The sequence below is a fragment of the Pituophis catenifer genome, unplaced genomic scaffold (assembly GCF_029215685.1).
Source record: "Pituophis catenifer annectens isolate HBS135680 unplaced genomic scaffold, rPitCat1.0.hap2 SCAF_2, whole genome shotgun sequence".
Taxonomy (NCBI): Eukaryota; Metazoa; Chordata; class Lepidosauria; order Squamata; family Colubridae; genus Pituophis; species Pituophis catenifer.
In genome coordinates this window covers 155,741,185-155,762,245 of record NW_027256882.1, presented here as the reverse complement: position 1 = coordinate 155,762,245, position 21,061 = coordinate 155,741,185, and the positions used below count along the sequence as shown (strand labels likewise).

The window sequence follows — 21,061 nt, the reverse complement described above, 5'->3', positions numbered from 1 at the left end:
GCACCCACCTCTCTCCTAGAAGAATGAAATATTCTAGGAAATATTAAAAAGGCAGAATATTATACCTCCCTGGATGAGAAAAGGAGAAACATGCTCTTGGAAAGCAGCCCCCACCCTCCTCAATAGCCCACAGCAGATGTCAGCACTTAAGATATGGCTAGGTCTATTCATAAGCAAATACCCTCACCCAAAATCCAACAAAGATAGGATTAGCCCCAAACCCTCTTCATTACATCATCACCCAGCAAGATTCAACCAAGCCTGGGACTCAATACAACCTACAAAGTTACCCCTGCATAGCCCCATGGGATTCTGACAACCAATCAGGATACTTATCCTTACACAGGAACAGGAAGCTCTAAGGCGGGCCCAAGAGAGGGTATATGTGTGTGTGTGTGTATGTATGTGCGTATGTGTATATTTATATCTGTGTGTATATGGTGTGTGTGTGTGTGTGTATCTTCCATGTGCTCAATTGCCCAGGACCTCAAATCATGTGGTCCTGTCCACCATTAAACCATCTTTCCAGTGTCTTTCTTCCCACTTGGAAGTGAACCCAGATGGACATTTCTTCCAACAGTAGTAAAAGAGGAACGGTGGTAAAAGAAGAACCTAATGCAAATATTTAACCAATTCTACCCTATCTCTCCACCTTTAAAATAAAATTTTGAAAGGTCATATGTATTTATTTATTGGATTCATGTGCTGCCCATCTTGCCGGGAGGTGACTCTGGGTGGCTTACAAGTATTACAACCAGAAGCATTAAAAAGATAAAACAGTAATAACAATAATCATAGTTATGCTAAAAAATTATCATTAAAAGATTAAAAGTGGGAAGGGAGGGAAGAGAAAGAAACATGAAGACCAGAGTGGGAGATGGCGGGGGTCTTTTCTCATTATTTTCATAATTGTTATTATTGGAACCTTATTGTTCCAGGTGTTCTCCTGCTCCAAGAGATGGAGAAATGATTTCTTGGAATTTGAACAAAGCTCCTTTTGGTCGTTACCGACAAAGCAACAATTGTTTGCTAAGACTAAGGGATATTTTACTAATGTGAAAACACTGAGGCTACTTGGGGCTACTTATATTTTAAAATAGGTTGAATGTGTATGAATGGAAGCCCAAGAAGAAAGCCTTTCAAAGTATGTAGGAAAATCTTCTCAGCTGAAATTAAGGGTGGGGAGAGCTTCCTGTAAAAGGAAGTAGTAGATGGTTTTCTCCCAGTCTGTAAATGAGCACACCTTTCACCTATCTGATTTCTAAATCTTCCATTGTCCCCAGCCAGATAGGATCTTAATGAGAGGTATAGCCCAAGATAACTGGAGGTTACTAGGTAATGGCCCAGGCAATTCTCTCCACCCTTTGAACACAGTTAAAATATTTTGATATTTTCCTTCCTGCAAGTAGTTTTCAGCCTCAGTCTTTTTATAATCACTGTATCTCTGCTAAGCTGTGGCTTGGATATTGTTAAGCATCTGCTTCTGATGATGTTGAACAGAGCCAGGATGCCATCGGGGAGGGAGCTGAGAAATGCCTTATCACTCAAGGAGAAGCCTGCCCTGAACTGAGGACAGACATAAGCCAGCCTTCGAAGTGATGCATGGTGCTCCTCCACATAGAAACCCAGGGTTGTACTGGAGATTTTGGTTTCCAAAACCCGCTATATAATCCTGCTATATAGGACTTTAGTCAAACCAGGGTTGAAATCCAGCAGATTCTGACAGGTTCTGGAGAACCGGTAGCGGAAATTTTGAGTAGTTTGGAGAACCGGCAAACACCACCTCTGGCTGTCCCCAGAGTGGGTGAGAATGGGGATTTTGCAGTATCCTTCCCCTGCCACGTCCACCATGCCCACCAAGCCACGCCCACAGAACCGGTAGTAAAAAAAATTTGTATTTCACCACTGAGTCAGATCCCATTTGGAATACGGTGTCTAGCTCTGGAGGTCTCACTTAGAAAAAGATATCAATAAGATCGAGGGAGTCCAGAGACTGGCAACAAGAATGGCGCAAGGTCTGAGGGACAAAATGTATCAGGAGAGATTTTGGAGGAACTAAATACAGCTTGGAATACAGAAGGGAAACGGGGGACAGGATTGAAACTTTTAAATATATTAAGGGTGTGAATAAGGTTCTGGAAGGCAGTATTTTCAATATTAGGCAAAGATCAAGAACACGGGGACATAACCTCAAACTGACAGGAGGAAGGTTCAAAAGTAATGTTAGAAAATATTACTTCACAGAAAAAGTAGTGGAAGCTTAAAACCAACTTCCGGGAGAGGCAGGGTTGAAATCCAGCAGGTTCTGACAGGTTCTGGAGAACCGATAGCGGAAATTTTGAGTAGTTCAGAGAAGTGGCAAATACCACCTCTGGCTAGCCCCAGAGTGGGGTGGGAATGGAAATTTTGCAATATTCTTCCCCCAGGAGTGAAGGGATGTGGTGGCTCAGTGGCTAAGATGCTGAGCTTGTCGATCGAAAGGTCGGCAGTTCAGCAGTTCGAATCCCTAGTGCCGTGTAATGGGGTGAGCTCCCGTTACTTGTCCCAGCTTCTGCCAACCTAGCAGTTCGAAAGCACATAAAAAATGCAAGTAGAAAAATAGGGACCACCTTTGGTGGGAAGGTAACAGCATTCTGTGCGCCTTTGGTGTTTAGTCATGCCAGCCACGTGACCACGGAGATTTCTTCGGACAGCGCTGGCTCTTTGGCTTTGAAACGGTGATGAACACCGCCCCCTAGAGTTGGGAACGACTAGCACATATGTGCAAGGGGAACCTTTACCTTTACTTATCCACCAGGAGTGGAGAGGGAATGGGGATTTTGCAGTATCCTTCCCCTGCCATGCCCACCAAGCCATGCCCACCAAACCAAACCACACCACACCACACCACACCATGCCCACAGAACCGGTAGTAAATAAAATTGAGTTCCACCACTGGGGAGAGGTAATGAGCCAATTATCAATAACTCAGTTTAAACATGGTCGGGATAAACACATGTCCATCATTCAACAAAAATTTAAAAAGGAAAAGAAAAAGAAAAGGAAAGGAAAAGAAAAAGAAAAGAAAAAGAAAAGAAAAGAAAAGAAAAAGAAAAAGAAAAAGAAAAAGAAAAAGAAAAAGAAAAAGAAAAAGAAAAAGAAAAAGAAAAAGAAAAAGAAAAAGAAAAGAAAAAAAGCTCAAAGGGCAGACTCAATGGACCACTAGGTCTTTTTCTGCCATCAGTTTTCTATATTTCTAGGTCTCTCCAGCTTCTTCTGCTGTCTGTGCCAGGACCGATGATGGGCTTCCTTAGGTAGGAATGAGCTTTTGGATGTAGCAGTTTGAGAAAGAAACTGCACGGCTGACCTCTTCTGTTTCTTTCCCAGGATCTATTGCTGAAGATCGTTCCTCTGGATTTATGTAGTTGGCCCAAAGCTTCCCAGGTAGAGCCCTTCCCTGTTCTAAGGATCAGAAGTAGTGCCAAGCCAATAGGCTGAGCAGGAAAGGCTACTTCAGGAGTTTCCCTTTAATTTCCTGGTCTAGCCCAATGTTGCAACCTCACTCATTTAAATAGTGCTTCTTTGGCCCTTGTTCAGAAGGGGAAAGGCCACCAGAAGATATGCACCGTTCCCCTCTTGCTTCTTGCAGAATGTGTAAGGAACTTGTCTCTATAGCTTTCTACCGGGCTGTCTTCACTGAATTGCTGACTACCGCCATCTATGTCTTTTTTGGTTTGGGGTCCGTTCTGGATTGGCCAGAGACACCTTCCATCCTACAGACTTCTATCACCTTCAACTTGGCAGCAGCCACAGCTGTCCAGATTGCCTGGCAAGCTAGTGGAGCCCACATCAATCCAGCAGTGACTGTGGCCTTCCTGCTTGGCTCTCGTGTCTCATTGGTGAGGACTGTTTGCTATGTGGTGGCCCAGCTGGCTGGAGGAATTGTTGGGGCAGCCATCCTTTATGCGGTGACTCCTGGGAATGTCCGGGGAAATATGGGCATCAACAAGGTATGTTATTCAAGGTTGACTCAGCCTTCCATCCTTTCGAGGTAGATAAAATGAGGACCCGGTTTGTGGGGGCAATAAGCTGACTTTGTATAAAATAGAACACCACTCAGGGGGGGCCAAAAAGCCCTACTAAGCAGGTATATACAAAAAGTATGAAGGCTATTGCTTAATGCATTGTAAACTGCTCTGAGTCTCTGGAGAAGGGCGGCATATATAAATCGAACTAATAAATAAATAAAATAAATATTGAATTGGCATCTTTGACATTTGGCATTTGTCTGGGGAACAGTCCTCAAATAACCTACCAAGCGGTATGTATTCCAGCAAGCGTACCAGGATTGATTGGAGTTGTGGAACTGCCAAGCATCAAACAGGGGTGTGGTTGTTAAGGTGTGAAATATTGTCACTGATTGTTTTAGATTACAGAGTGAAGCCTGGCAGATACAAATAGCTACAGTTCTAAGTGAGTCTCTGTAGTGTATATTGGAGGTGGGGACCAGGGGTGAAATCCAGCAGGTTCTGACTGGTTCGGGAGAACCGGTAGGGGAAATTTTGAGCAGTTCGGAGATACCGGCAAATACCAGCTCTGGCTGGCCCCAGAGTGGGGTGGGAATGGAGATTTTGCAATATCCTTCCCCTGCTATTCCCACTAAGCCACACCACGCCCACCAAGCCACACCCACAGAACCGGTAGTACAAAAATTTGGATTTCACCACTGGTGGGGACACTTTGAGAGCTGTAGGCAACAAAATTTCATTTTAATGTACGCCAATTAGTGTACATTCAAAGTGACAATAAAGTTATTCTAAGTCTAAGTCAATCACTGATGGGATATCCTCTTACAGAAGTGACTTCTTACAGAAGGCTGTGCAAAGCATGTTCTTTTTGGGTTTACTTGGAAATTATTGGGAGAGGGAAACTGATTATGATTTAAAATGAAGAGAAGGGATTAGCTGGAATGATGGTTTGGTGGAAGAGTCCAATGGGAAGGGCTTTAGAAGAAACTGGCAGTACGTTAGAACAAAAAGTCGAAGTGTCCTGAAATTAATTGCAACAGGAATTGAATTATAAAATGGCTTCATGGTGGCTATAATAACACATAATTCCATTTTTTATAAAAAATGGTTATTGTCACGATTGAGGGTATCTAGTGGAAACAGAATGGGTAGAAGCAGGGTGTACAGCAGGAATGGGTGACTTCATACAATCACAGCCACCAATTCATCCCACTTTGCCGTACGGACTCCCCAGATTGGGTTGACAAAATTAACTGGAAAATGGTCAGTTTTCATTAGCATGGTTTATAGCAGAGGTCCTCAAACTTGGCAGCTTTAAGACGTGTGGACTGCAACTCCCAGAATTCTCCAGCCAGCTGGCTGGAGAATTCTGGGAGTTGAAGTCCACACGTCTTAAAGCTACCAAGTTTGAAGACCTCTGGTTTATAGCGCCTGGGGCAGAAATTAAAGGTCAGAGAAGGTCATTTCTTCTGAAAGTGTGGAAAGTCCCAAAGAGCTACCCCAAAAAAGGACTGAAGATCTTCAGTCTTGGTTGTAACTCTCCACTTGGTTGTAACTCTGGATCACTGATGCATTCCCTGCAAATCTCAGGGAAGCCAAAATATAAGACAGGGAAGGAAATGCTAAGACTGAAAAGGACTGCCCATGTTTGGACAATAACAATTAGAAAGGGAGATTCAGGCCCCCAGGTATATCCACTCTAAATTCTAAGATGGGGAAGGATAAGAATGTGGCAGCAAATAAGGGAATATTATAATATTATAAAAAGAATGGGCAGAGCAGAGGGACAAGTACATTACTTTGGGTTCATTCATATAATGGGTAGATGGTAGGGCCAAGGACAAGGGAGACTGAGGCTAATCCAGATGAGTTTGCCTCAACATGAGTACCACTTACTGATTCTCAGTGACTGGAAGGCATGTTATTGTCTTCTACTCACTATTGGCCCGCTGGGAAATTAACCTCCACCCATATTATCCTGCTTGATATAAAGGGTATTTTTCTTCTACTTTGTTGTCTAGTTTGCCTGCTGTACTTCGTTGCATTGTAAGAGAATCCCTTCACCTAGGTACTAAGTGAGAAATGGCCCTTCTCTCCATCCAGTTACTGGATCTTGAACAACTCCATATCCCTCAACCTTTTTCCACGGTGGTTTTGTAAATGAAGGAAATGTGGAATTTATCTTCAACAAATAATTGAGCAGATCAGAGGTTGGAGTTTTGCAGCAGGAACTTGTTAGGTTATAGTTCAGCAATATCTAGAGTTATCGGGTCCTGAGTTGACAAGGTGGGAGGTGCAACTATTTAACAAGTGAAAGAGTGGGTCAAAGGGGGCAGTTTTGGGGGGAGGGAAGTAGAACTAAATGTCATTATATCCATGTATTAGAAATGAATCTGTATAAGCTCTTCCATGCTTATGGAGAACGAAAGAGACTAAAAGAACAGGAGCCCAGAGAATGCAGAGACTGATCTTTCATGGAAATAGATTGATTGATGGATTATGTGCCGCCAAGTCATTGTTAACTCCTAGCAAGCACATGGATAGATTTTCTCCGTGATGATCCCTAACCTGAACTCTTCCAACATAAACAGAGTGAGCATTGTAAGATTTACATTGGTACTATGTAATCAGAAGTGAAGACATTGGTGTGGGGGCCTCCTGCAGCTCTGGAAGTAGCCTGGCCTTGAATTAGGTAGGAAGGATAATCTCTTTCCAGTTGCACCTAAGCATGGCATCAACAACATGTTTGTTGTGTTGTGCAGCCTTCTTTAAGAGGATGTACCTGAAAGGCTGCTTTCAGCACCAACTGAGTGAAATAGGCTGCAGTCTGTCTTTGCTAATCATTCTAATCAACCAATTAGAATTAGAAACTAATCAACCAATTAGCTAATCAAGGAGAGAACCAACCTAGAGCGAAGGAGAAATTTCCAGACATTTGGAACAATTAATTAGTGGAACATCTTGCCTCCAGAAATTGTGGATGCTCCAGGTTTTTAAGAAGAGCCTTTTGTCTGAAATGGTATAGGGTTTCCTGCTTGAGCAAGAGGTTGGACTAGGTTAGAAGAACTCCAAGGTCCCGCCTAACTCTGTTCTTCTGTTAACTGTACTGGTGTTAAATTAGTCTTCCCCCCCCCCTTAAGCTGGCAACATACAATAGCAGCCATAAGGTAGGTAAAAATCAGTTTGGGTTCGCCAGCCATTGCTATACATTTGAGACCCAGTCAGGTGAGCAGCAGTAGGTCAGTTCAGAATGGCGTTTGTTGTTTGGTGTTTCTGGCTGGTTTTATTACCACCACATTGCTGTTGCACCAGTGTTGCCTGATGGCGCTCTACTGCTCAGCCAGCAGGGCTGTAAATGCTTTAACTCTGATGGGTTTAGTGCAGGCTGGAGTACTGAAATAGTAGAATGAAAAGGTCCCGTACTGCATGTGCCTAATCAGGACGATATAATTGAGCAATAAATCACAACAGGATAGGGATTGGCCATGAGCACAGCCAGCATTTCTTTAATGTGGATTTAAGAAAGGGTGGGGAATACCTGGTTGCAATAGTGGGGAAAGTCCCAGAATCAGCTGTACGAAAGGCAGCAACACCGTCAAGGACACTAAGCCACTGAGATTTTTATATTTGGACAATGATTAGTTAGTATCTGTCATTCAATACCTCCCCCCTCACTTCAATATTTTGTTTGCTTATACACTAAAGAGCTTCTGATAAACTATGACCAGTGGTGAAATCTGAACCGGTTTGCTACCGGTTCGCTGGCCATGCATGCGTGCCAAGCACACGCTGTGCATGCGCGTACACAGTGCACATCAAAATGTGTGCTGTGCATGTGTGCATGCGCAGTATGCACTAAAAGGAGGCTTGGGAAGGTAAGTAGAACAGCAAGGGGGGGATCAGCTGTGCCGCGCGATTTAGCTTTGCTAGAAAGCAGGATTTCCTGCTTTCTAGCAAAGCTAAACCGCGCGGCACAGCTGATCGTCAGAAATACCGGTTCGGAGGAGTTTTTATCACTACCAGTTCACCTGAACCGGTAGCATTTCACGCCATTTCACTATGACGATCTAAATTGGTATGTGTTGGGAAACACTCAGCCAAAAGGAAGGAGGGATTAAGCAGGGAATTAGCCTTGAGTTGTAAGAGAGCAAGGACTGACCACCACCCCTTCCCCAAACTCCAAGGAATCTTCTCTGTCTGTTCCCAAGGGAAGACAAGCAGTCTATGGAGAGTACTGTATTATAGGCAGAATACAGCACAGGAACGTGAATGCTACACATGTGGATCTGGTCACGTGCCTGAAAATATGTGTGATACTGTACTTTGAGGTAACAGCAAATCTGAAAAATCTGAAATGCTAATGATGCCCAATCTGCATAAACATTGCATAAACATTCGTCCCCCAGCAAATATCACATCTAGTGAGAAAACATCTATCAATCCTATTTTTAATGTGGGCAGGAGATGGGGGTGAGAGGAGGCAGTTTTTGATAAATGGCCAGACCAGCAGGTTTAGCCTTCTGTTAATATCTTAAACTAAATAGCAGTGAACCTTCTTTTTTTCCTAGCATTTAGCTGAAATGAATAAACACTAACACAAACTAAAAGAAGGAAAAAAGAGGGAAATAAAACCCTAGAGTGCAAAAAAAGAAGAAAAAGGTTAGAATAAAAATAAAAATAAATGTTATAGACAAGTAGTTTCTGATTATTAGAGCAGCGGTTTTGAAAAGTCACTTTCAATTTGTAGCGAGGACTGGAGCCTCTGGCTCCACCTAACCTCAAGACATCCGAAGAGGGATAGACGAAAAACGTTTTTCATTTTTGTTTCTTTCCCAAACTTTCACCTTTTGATAATCCATAGTTAATCTCAATTTTCATTTTCTTGTCAGATGTCAAGAATTAATTTCACACTTCACCCACTCTGAATTTGGACTATGCTTGTGGGATAGGAATATTTCTCAGCTACAAGAAGACAGAGTCTATTAAAAAGCAGAAACAGTTGTGTTGACTAGGAGGAATAAAGATTCCCTATTACAGCAATGTAATATAGCAATGTGGCTCAGTGGCTAAGTCGCTGAGCTTGTCGATCGAAAGGTTGGCAGTTCAGCAGTTCGAATCCCTAGTGCCGCTTAATGGGGTGAGCTCCCATTACTTGTCCCAGCTTCTGCCAACCTAGCAGTTTGAAAGCACATAAAAAATGCAAGTAGAAAAATAGGGATCACCTTTGGCGGGAAGATAACAGCGTTCCATGCACCTTTGGCATTTAGTCATGCTGGCCATATGACCATGGAGACGTCTTCGGACAGCGCTGGCTCTTTGGCTTTGAAATGGAGATGAGCACCGCCCCAGTGGTGGGTTTTAAAATTTTTTACTACCGGTTCTGTGGGTGTGGCTTGGTGGGCATGGCATAGCTTGGTGGGCGTGGCAGGGGAAGGATACTATAAAATCTCCATTCCCTCCCCACTCCAGGGGAAGGTTACTGCAAAATCCCCATTTCCTTCCGATCAGCTGGGACTTGGGAGGCAGAGAATAGATGGAGGTAGGGCCAGTCAGAATTTTTACTACCGGTTCTCTGAACTACTCAAAATTTTCACTACCAGTTCTCCAGAAGTAGTCAGAACTTGCTGAAACCCACCTCTGCACCGCCCCCTAGAGTCAGGAATGACTAGCACATATGTGCAAGGCGAACCTTTACCTTTATTACAGCAATATCATACTAGGCCAAAGAGCTATTCCAAAACATGAACAAACTTCTGAGTTTGTAAAATTTCTCCATTGAGCAAATGGGGGCAAGACACAACTGATGTTTATGCCAGGGATACTATACCTGGGCTCCAAAAATCTGGAGGACAGCTAGAGGACAGCAAAATCATAGATTTTTCTGTATCTCTTGGCTGCCATTTATAGACTCATCTCCATGATAGTAACAAAGAGCAGGAATTGGCACAAAGCTCCCTAGCATAAAAACTGTGCTTTCAGACCCTGTCAAAGCAGAATGGGGTTTTCTTTCAATAGAAGCAGGGAGAAGGAAAGAGGTGGGCTTGGGAATGCCTCTCTCGGGGCCAGTTACTGGCAGCCGAAGACTCTCAGAGTTAAATCAGTTGTGGAATCAGAGAACTGGCACTCAAGGAACCACTCACTCTCCTCTTCCCCTGCACTTTTCCTACTGAGCATGGCAAGAAATTTGGGGGACAGGGCAGAAGTAAGAAAAATGGGCCTTCCTGCCAATTTTGAACCTTCACAAAGCAATTACTCTGTGGGACTGGACCAGAGGTGGGGAACAATGGCCCTTTTAGGACTTGTGGACTTCAACTCCCAGAATTCCTGAGCCAGCATGGCTGGGTTATGAATTCTGGGAGTCAAAGTCCACAAGTCATAAAAGGGCCATTGTGTGCCCCCCCCCCAGTAGACAATTGGAAGCAAAGGAGCTGTTCTCCCCCACTTTCTCTCCCTACCCATTTCCCCAGCCACCCATGGATAAAGAAATAGGGTCAGAGCAGTCAGTTCTCCAGGCACCAAAAAGCCCCTCCCAAATGGTCATGATCTGACATTTAGAAACATTGAACTGCAGTTTCCACATTTTTTACCCATTTTCCAGCAATGCCAAATTATTTTCCATGTTACGAAAAAAAAAATCTGGACCATCAACTTAATTACATTATTGAATGACATTTTTGTGTCATCAACAAAAAGACATACCTTACCTAGCAATCCTTCTGTTATATCATTTACAAACACACTGAGCAGAACAGGACCTGGGACTGATCCTTGTGGTACACCACGTGTGATTGGTCTTTATTCAGACAGACCTTCATTAACAATCATCCACTGGGGATCTATCTCTGAGCCAATTTCCTATCCACTGAACTACCCAGTGATTAAGCCCTAGACCCGTGATGGCGAACCTATGCATGCCACCACATGTGCCAGTGGTGGCACGCAGAGCCCTTTCTGCTGGCATGTGCACCCAGGTCAGATCTCCATGGTGTTTCTTTCGTGAGCTTCTGTTTCCCTGCAAATGACGAAATGGAAGCTCACGAAAGAAAAAGATCTTACCTCTTGCCGCGTTGCTGCCGGCCAGCTGCTCTTCAGGTCTCTGCTGCGCATGTGCACACATGCACCTTTCAGTCTGGGTACGCATGTGCGTGCAGTTTGGGCAGTCAGTGTCTAAAAGGTTCACCATCACTGCCCTAGCCGGTATAACTTTTTTATGAGCTCATTATGGGAATTGTATCAAATGCTTTGCTACAATCAAGATAAGCTATGTCCACAGCACCACCTTTGTCCAAAACATTTGTGACATAGACTTTAAAAAAAAAGTCAGATTAGTCATCCCACTTCTGACAAGCCAAGTCAGTTGAAGAGCTGGAAGGAAGTCTCAAGTTGCAACCTGCTCTGATGTTGCGCTTAGTGACAGTGACAGATTTGCTTTCACAACCACGGTGAAATAGACATAGGTGGAGCACGGTGATGTGATGTTTCACTTAATGCCTGTGTCATTTAGCAACAGAGCTGTTCGTCCCAATTTCGGTCGATAATGGAGGACTACCTGTAGAAAGACAATATCCATCATGCAAAAAGGGACAGGACTAATATTGCATGGTTGCAGCTACCATCTTAATCTTTTTTAACCTCCTCTCTGTGGACACGGCTGCACCCAGGGATTGGCAAGAAAAGCGAAAGAGATGGTCTTTGAGCACAGTAGAAGTATTCTGGTTTCCTGGTCTCGAAAGGCAAACAGTCATGAAAACTGTAGGGATGTGATTACGGCAGGGCTCAGCCTTAATGTGACGCACTTCAGATGGAGCAGACATTTGCCAGAAGCTGGAAAACATCAGTTTATAACTTTAAAAAAAAAAGAGGAAAGTTTAGAGTCCTTTTCAGCTGATCAGGGATGACTCCTGGCTTCCCCTATTGGAGAAATATAAAAGCCAGCTGTTAAATTCAAACATTTTTCCATCTAGAGCCACCTGAACAGAAATATACATCTGTTGTGATCTAGGCTTCCTGAGTCATTAAAACACATGAATAGTCCCAAAAACTTCTTTTATTGCAACAGTTGTGAATTACATTCATTCACAGCTGAGTCCCAGTTAGCTGCAAAAAGTCCTTCGGGAGAAGTTCTTCGGGATAATCACCAACCTTTATCTCCCTTGACACGCTGCTAAAGATCTATTTGGCAAAGCCACACAGCATCCAGAATCAAACAGAGATGCCGACTGGGAACAGAATTAACAACGTTGCTTTCCTGCAAAGGGCCCACGTGCCTTTGCTCCTCTTTTAAGTCTTATGGGAGGGGCCAATCATCTCCAGGCCTTACTCCAGAGTCATCTGTTTTGTTTTAGCTGTTCTTGCCTTCTGGCAACTCTGTGCATGCGCACACTAGGAACAGGCTCCTCCTGTTCCTCTGTGTCTCTGATGTCCAACTCGGGAGGCTCTGGAGTCCACGCATAACTCCCAGATCACCCTGTCCCCATCTCTGCCTCTGATGCAGAGCCCTCATCTGGGCCTTCCCCAGACTCCAGGAATGGCCCATGTTCCTCCCCAGCTTTCTCAATGTCCAATGCAACTCCACTGCCAGCTCCGCAGGCTGCTGGCGGACTACAACAACATCCTTCAGGCTTCTCCCCATAAATGTTGAGATAGGAGATAATCCCCAATGAAGTGTTGGCATAAAAGGAATTCTGCTGTTTATGACAAAGTGCTTTGTATTGAACTTTAGGGGGTCCTGCATTCGCATAACCTAAAACCTCTATAATAATCCTTTTTTCCAGGCAGAGAAGATGCCAGCCATATGCTTAAAGCCTCCTTCACCGTTGTTTCCTTCTCTGCCCTAGGTAAACATCAATATTTCAAGTGGACAAGCTGTTGCAGTTGAGCTCATCTTGACCCTACAGTTGGTTCTGTGTTATTTTGCATCCACAGATACACAGCGCAGTCCGGGCTCCCCTGCTGTGATCATTGGCATCTCAGTTGCCCTGGGCCACTTGGTTGGGGTGAGTAAATTAAGAGACGCTGAGAAAGATAAGCGCAAGGGTAGGGCTACCAGAACTGACTGATGATTACTTGAGAGTGGAAAACCCACACCTGGGAGCCCTAAGCAAGACAGACTTGGCTTTATTTTGTTTAAAATATTAGAGGCAAGCTTTTAAAATGATAGAGAGTGGCTCTTTGGAGGGAATAGGCATTCAAAGCAAAATAGAAATCAATGTTGGAAATAAAAGACAGAATACGCCCAAGCCATCATTAGCCAGATAAAGCTGAGAACTCTTAAAAACCAGGAAGAAAGGATTAATGCAACATATATTGTTTTAACTGCCTTGTAAATACCCCGAGCTGGGTGCAGCTGGACTGGACTCTTGGCTGCAAAGTTTGTATAATGTAAAAATGTCAGGGGTGTTTTGGGGAGAGCATTTGAAATTAGCTAGCGGATCCTATGGCGAGCAACGTTCTAAGCTTGTACAACTGTGCTCATAGATAATCCCACTACAGTGGGTGGTGTGATGCTGCACAACTGACATCACAAAGCTCAGAGGACACCCCTATTGGGCAAATATTTTACCCAGGCAATAGCCTGCCTCCAGCAAAAGAGAAATTTTAGAGGAAAGGATACTAGTAGTGGCTGCTTGAACCAAAGAACTTCCAGTCTTCAACATCAGGCGTCAGACTAGAAAGTTACACAAGCATTTCCCGCCAGTGTCTTGTTCTATGTGGATTCTATCCCAACTCTGTACAGGTAGTCCTCGATTTACAACAGTTCATTTAGTGACCATTCAAAATTACAACGGCACTGAAAAAAATGACTTATGCCCAATTTTTGCAGTTATGACCTTTGCAGCATCCATATGATCAAGTGATCAAAATTCAGACCCTTGGGCAGCTGGTTCGCATTTATGATGGTTGGCAGTGTCCCAAGGTCATGTGATCCCCTTTTGTGACCTTCTGACAAGCAAAGTCAATGGGCAAGCCAGATTCACTTAACAACCCGTGTTATTAATTTATCAACTGTAGTGATTCACTTAATAACTGTGGCAAGAAAGGTCATAAAATGGGGCAAAACTCACTTAAGAAATGTCTCACTTAACAACAGAAATATTGTGCTCAATTGTGGTCATAAGTCAAGGGCTACCTGTAGTTGTTTGGACTACAGTGAGGAAAAAAAATGGAAGTGCAACATTAAAACAGGTTGTGAAAATATTTACAGACCCCTCGCATCCTGGACATAAACTGTTTCAACTCCTACCCTCAAAACGACGCTATAGAGCACTGCACACCAGAACAACTAGACACCAGAACAGTTTTTTCCCGAATGCCATCACTCTGCTAAACAAATAATTCCCCCAACACCGTCAAGCTATTTACTAAGTCTGCACTACTATTAATCTTCTCATCGTTCCTATTACCCATCTCCTCCCACTTACGACTGTATGACTGTAATTTTGTTGCTTGTATCCTTACAATTTATATTGATATTGTTTCCTGATTGCTTATTTGTACCCTATGACTATCATTAAGTGTTGTACCTTATGATTCTTGACGAATGTATCTTCTCTTTTTATGTACACTGAGAGCCTATGCACCAAAGACAAATTCCTTGTGTGTCCAGTCACACTTGGCCAATAAAGAATTCTATTCTGTTCTGTTCTGTTCTGTTCTGTTCTGTTCTGTTCTGTTCTGTTCTGTTCTGTTCTGTTCTGTTCTGTTCTGTTCTATTCTATTCTATTCTATTCTATTCTATTCTATTGTGAATGGGACCTCTACAAGAGCTGCCTTTCCTAATGCTTTCTTTCAATTTCCCCTTTCCAGCATTACTACACTAGATGCTCCATGAATCCAGCCAGATCCTTTGGTCCTGCTGTCATAACTGGGAATTTTCATCAGCAATGGGTAAAAACCCTCTTCTTTCTGTATCCTCATCCCCCATTATTCCAGGGTGTTGGTGGAAGAAAAGTGGGGTAAAGAATTATCCAATTGGCCAGACCATGAAAGCCTTTATATTGGTAGGATTTAATTGTATGCACTATGAACCCAAGGAGCAACTGGTCTGGTCTGGGATTATAAAAAAAAAACAAAAACAAAAACAAAAATGAGCATTCTATATTACAAGTCCACAAGCTTCTTTGCACCTCCCATAGAGTGCTACTTAACTTTAACTTAAATCTGCAAGGACTTACTGGCAGGTATTTTGGGGGAGCCTCTCATGGGATTTTAAGTAGCAAGGCTACAATGCTTCTCAGAACTACTTTCCACTCTTACTGTTCAGGACTTTGTTTAGACACTTTAAGTGTAGCTCAGTCTGGCAACAACTGTATTTTAAAGCTGGGAGGTGATAGCCATCTTCTGGTTGCATATGGCAGACCAGTTTTGGTCTCACCCTGTTCCTAAGATTAAAGTCAGAGGAGGCAACATCCTGGAGGTTGCATAAATAGCTTCAGCTGCTGGCATGAAGAATAGGGGTAACCAGCTGTGGGCCACAGAATTCCAGATTTTCCCTATAAGTGGCAGCAAAGAGATATAAAACTCCCTGTAAATCTTTGCTGCCCTCTGGTGTTGGTCTGTGTGGTTGCTAGCAGCAAAAAAAGGCAGTAAAAAAAATAGCACATAATCAAGTAAAAAAACACATATCCTTACTTCCTACAGGGGCTACCACAGTGGTGGGTTCCTCCCGGTTCGGCCCGGTTCAGCCGAGCTGGTAGCGGTGACAACATGACGTCACCAAACCGGTTCTCTCTGTTCGGGAGCTGGGCCCTCCTGCCCTCCCCCCGTTATTCTTACCTTTTATTTGGCCTCACTCCCAATCTATTGGCTGCCTCCCGAGTCCCAGCTGATCAGCTAGAAGGAAAAAAACTGTTTAAACTCTTGCGGTGGGGATTCAAAGGGCTGCCCTACAGCTGATCAGTGTTATAAGGCAGTATGGTGGTAGACCAGGGCACTCGAAAAACAAATGGGTAGACTGGAGCCTCCAAAACAAATGGGTAGACCGGTTCTTCCAAAAACAAATGAGTAGACCAGTGCCTCCAAAAACAAATGAGTAGACTAGTGCCTCCAAAAATAAATGGATAGACCGGTACAGCTCTGCAAGCAGTTAAAAGCCTGGTAGACTAGTACCTCTGCTAAATCCTAAAGAATTGTCACATGACCATCAAACCACACCCATAAAATAAACCACACCCACAGAACCGGTAGTAAAACATTTTAGAACCCACCCCTGGGCAACAAATAGGCTCTCTCTTATTCCTGGAGGGTTGGTGCAGTGGTGGGTTTCAAAAAAATTTACTACCGGTTCTGTGGGTGTGGTTTATTTTATGGGTGTGGCTTGGTGGGCATGGCAGGGGAAGGATACTGTAAAATCTCCATTCCCTCCCCAATCCAGGGGAATGTTACTGCAAAATCCCCATTTCCTCCCAATCAGCTGATACTCGGGAGGTAGAGAATAGATGGGGGCAGGGCCAGTCAGAGGTAGTATTTACCGGTTCTCCGAACTACTCAAAATTTCCACTACCGGTTCTCCAGAACTGGTCAGAACCTGCTGAAACCCACCTCTGGCTTGGTGCCCTACAGAAGACAGGAGTCATGCCTAGAACATTTCTATCCCAAAACACAAACCCTGACATTATTTTTCTTAGGCCAGGTTCACCTCCTTTCAAACCATAGCAATAGAGCTGCCTAAGAAATGTTGCTGCTTGAGTCAGAAATGGATTAGTCTATATCTTGTCTACCCCCCCCCCCCCATTCCACATGCAAAAGCTAACTGGATTAGCAGTTAAATCCTTCTTCAATATTGACAGTGAAGCCCTACAGTCTTTTCAGGCAACAGGCTGGCTTAAGAGAGGCATGGAGCTAACAGCATAGCTTTCGTCTTTTAATTTTCCCTTCCTAGCCTTTTCCTCCTAGGTGATTACTCTGTTTTGCTTAATGTAGAGCCACCTGGGAGTAACATACTCAAGCTGCCTGCCACCAACTTGGCAGGGTTCTAGTTGCAGATGTGGTTATTCACAGAAGTTTCTGACCTTGGAAGTTTCCAGGATGGGATGAATTAAGATGGAAAATGTAAGGACAGAACTAAGTGGAGAGAGAAGTTGTAAATCTAACTTCCCTTTATTTTCTTGTCATTTACTTCCATTTTAACCTCGATAGTAGCTTATGGCTTTAAAGCAAGCCCTTCCCGCTTTGCATATCCAGCTCTCCTTAAAGGAGTTTAAAGCTGAATTCAGTCAGCAGGCATTTAAATTTAGCTTCCCTCAGTTAAAGCCAGTGCTCCATTTGATACTGAATTCTGACTCTGGGAGATCTTCAGGAATGGGAGTTTGAATATTTCCTGACTTTGATCTTGCCAAAAAGACACAGTCCATCTAGACTAGTGTTTCTCAAACGTGGCATCTTTAAGATCTGTGGACTTCACCATGGCTGGTTGGAGGATTCTGGGAGTTGAAATCCACACATCTTAAAGTTGAGAAATGGTCTAGAAAGATCAGGGGTATCAAACTCACATTGTCATGTCCTCATCATGTGACATATTGCGACTTCCCCCCCTTCGCTAAACCGGGGTGGGCGTGGCCAGTACATGACGCATCCCGCCCTCAGGCCACGAATTTGACACTCCTGGTCTAGATCACAGTATGATACGCCAGGGTTTTTTGTTTTCACTTAATGACGAATTTCAAGTTCTCGTTGTGTAAAAATCTTTGATGTACTTCAGCATTTTGCTGAAAGGATTCAGAAAACGGGACAGGTTCATTCCATTTTTGCCCGGCCTTTATTTACATGGTCCATCTTATCTTAGTTTATATCTGTCTTTAGATAGGGTAAGCTGTCTATCTCTGATACACAGCTATCTCACTCACATGGATTGCTAATCAGTTCTACAGCAGCTTTCAACAGAAGATGTCACAACATTGGAAGAGATGGATTGATTCACATTGCAGGACATAACAGTCCCGATCAGGAATGTCTACAGATCACAATCAAAAAAGTCAAGACAGCAGTCAGAATGGTGATGGAAGCTCTGCCCAGTTTTTGTATGTATTGCATATATGGTGCACATACAAAATTAAGGCATTCCGTCATCATTGTTGCCATCACCTTGACTTTTCTGACCATGCCAGCTGTGATCCTGGTTGTAGATGTTAAAGGCTGTAGTGACCTAGGTTCTGATTCCAAGGCAGAGAAAAGGAACTAAATCTTGGAAAACCCTGAGAGAAACGAATGTGATCTAGTAACTCAGGTTCAATTCACTTCAGTTGGACTTCTAAAGATGTTGCAGCTTCTTTGGCTCAGAGCTCCTGACTTTGGGACAAATAGGGTTGTTATTTTTAGGTCAACTGATGACAAGTCGTCCTTGTGCTGACTTATCTCTGATCTTTCCTTACAGATCTTCTGGGTGGGCCCCTTAATTGGCGCGGTCTTGGCATCTGTCCTTTACAACTTTGTTATTTACTACGACCCTAAGCCCTTCAGCCAGAGACTGTCCATTCTCAAAGGCAGCTATGATGGAGAAGAGCTGAAGAAGCAGGAGGAGAATGCTCAGAAAGAAGCGCTGTCATTGCCCAGTCTGGTGCATAGATTGTAGCCTCTTCAGTCTGCGTGGAGAGGAACTTAAGGATGGGCTCAACAAGAGATGGATCTGTGGGTGGTGATCCCACAACCAGCCGCTAGAGGGCTCCAGGCGCCTTTCCTCTGAAGTCTTGACTTGCCATGTGGATTTTGTTACATTCACATCAAGAGGCACCTTGCAGGAGCTGGTCCTTTGTTGCCTTGTGATTGGAAGCTGCCATGTGGGTATCTTAAGTGCTCTATTCAGAAAATTAAAAGAGCTACTTTCAGAATAAAGCGAATATGAACTTGACAGCTATGAACTGCAGTGCCAAATGAGCGGCTTGCTTGAGGTTTAAACTTGTCTTTTTCTAGGCAGATTTTTTTTTTCCAGAGGATAAGCAAAAGTTACTTGGATAAATAGCCTGGAGCAGGGGTGAAATCCAGCAGGTTCTGACAGGTTCTGGAGAACCGGTAGCAGAAATTTTGAATAGTTCAGAGAACCGGCAAATGCCACCTCTGGCTGGCCCCAGAGTGGGGTGGGAATGCAGATTTTGCAATATCCTTTCCCCAGGAGTGGGGAGGGAATGGGGATTTTGCAGTATCCTTCCCCTGCCACGCCCACCAAGCCACGCCCACAGAACTGGTAGTAAAAAAAAAATTGGATTTCACCACTGGCCTGGATGCTAGCTGGATCCTTAGTGGATGAATGAACCATTTCACCAATGCTGCGTCTCATGCAGTATAAATCATCCCCAAAATCATGCTGCATAAAATTATGCTGCCTTCACTGCTAGGAAACAAGGAGCAAGAAAAGCTGGGGCAGGATCTTGACCTGTGAATTTTCCTTCTCACAGAAAAGTTTCTCTGGGCTTCTGAGAATCCCCCACACTGCCCTTCCAGACAAGGTTTCTCTCAATGGAAAAAATGTCATCCCATCAAAGTAGGCAAGGTGTTGCTGCTTAGCGTAGACTTTCACCTGTCCAAAATATACAGGTAGTCCTCGGCTTATGACCATGGTTGAACCCAAAATTTCTATTGTTAAGCGTGACATTTGTTAAGTGGGTTTGGCCCCATTTTACGACCTTTCTTGCCACAGTTGTTAAGTGAATCATTGCAGTTGATAAGTTAGTAACCCGGTTGTTAAGTGAATCTGGCTTTCCCATTGACTTTGCTTGTCAGAAAGTGGCAAAAGTTGACCATAGGACCCTGGGATACTTCAACCGTCATAAATATGAACCAGTTGCCAAGCAGCTGAATTTGGATCACATGATCATGAGGATGCTGCAAAGGTTGTAACTTTAAAAAAAAAAAATCATGTCACATTTTTCAGTGCCATTGTAACTTTGAACAGTCACTAAATGAATTGTTGTAAGTCGTGGATTACTTGTACATGAAAATGGGATCCCTAGTAGAGTTGTGTCCAACCTCCAGCCCCTGAGAGTTTTGAACGTAGTCCTGGGTCTTACCCCAAGTTGCCATTAAATTCTCATTTGGATTATTATAGAAAGGGAATATTTGCTACACAGTGAATAATCACACCAACTTTACTTTGTGGACTGTTGGAAGAAATGTCCATCTGGGTTCAGTTCCAAGTGGGGAGAAAGACACTGGAAACATGGAGGCTGTTTGGAAAGATGGTTTAATGGTGGACAGGACCACATGGGTTTTTTGGGTCCTGGGCAAATGAGCACATGGGAGAGAGAGAGAGAGAGAGAGAGATTCATACCCTCTCTTGGGCTTTGAATTTGAACTTCCTGTTCCTGTGGCAAGGGCATGTATTCTGATTGATTGTCAGACTCCCAGGGGGCTATGCAGGGGTAACTCTGTAGGCTGTCTTGAATTCCAGGCTTGGTTGAACCTTGCTGGGTGATGCAATCTTCCCAGGTGCCATGTGGTGAGACTGGTAGAGGGCTAATCCTATTATGTCTTGACGGTGAAGGTCTTTTGTTTTGCAGCTAAGCTGGCCCAGCCTTTTATCTTGTAGTTAAGTTGGCACCAAAATATCTGCTGGGGGGCAGAGAGCTGAGGCTCTATGTCTTTAGAAACAGGTTTCTCCTTTAGAGAAAATATAATATTCTACCTTTTTAATATTTCCTAGAATATGTCATTCTTCTAGGAGATGGGTGGGTGCCAACTTCCTACACTATGTTGCTCTTGTGTGAGGACCCTCCCTACCATCAGTGAGCATGTGTTAAACCTAGATTGAGCACTGATGATGTTACCTAGTTAGTGTAATGAACCGTCTGCAAGAAAACAAACAAGCTCAGAGAGCACCAAGGACCCCTCATTTCAACCCTGAGCTACAAATATTCTCCTTTATTGGTTAAACCTAGACTGAATGAAAAGTTTCACCCCTCCTCTCCCACCATGCCATAAAAAGTATAAAAGTCACCTCAAACTTTACTTATTTATCAAATAGTCTAGCTGCCCGTTTTACAAAAAGCAATTCCAGGCAGCGTACAACAATCAAATGAAATAACAAATATAAAAATAACAGAAATAAAGATGTAAAAAACCCA

At 43.6% G+C, this 21,061-nt stretch overlaps 1 protein-coding gene across 1 annotated transcript; it reads left to right on the top strand.

Moving 5' to 3' along the window:
• The first annotated feature begins 3,629 nt into the window (after positions 1-3,629).
• Positions 3,630-18,576, top strand: LOC139310654 (aquaporin-6-like). Its single transcript, XM_070934853.1, has 4 exons — positions 3,630-3,989; positions 12,845-13,003; positions 14,814-14,894; positions 18,379-18,576. Exons 1-4 carry the CDS (start codon positions 3,630-3,632, stop codon positions 18,574-18,576), a joined length of 798 nt encoding a protein of 265 aa, XP_070790954.1.
• The last annotated feature ends 2,485 nt before the right edge of the window (positions 18,577-21,061 follow it).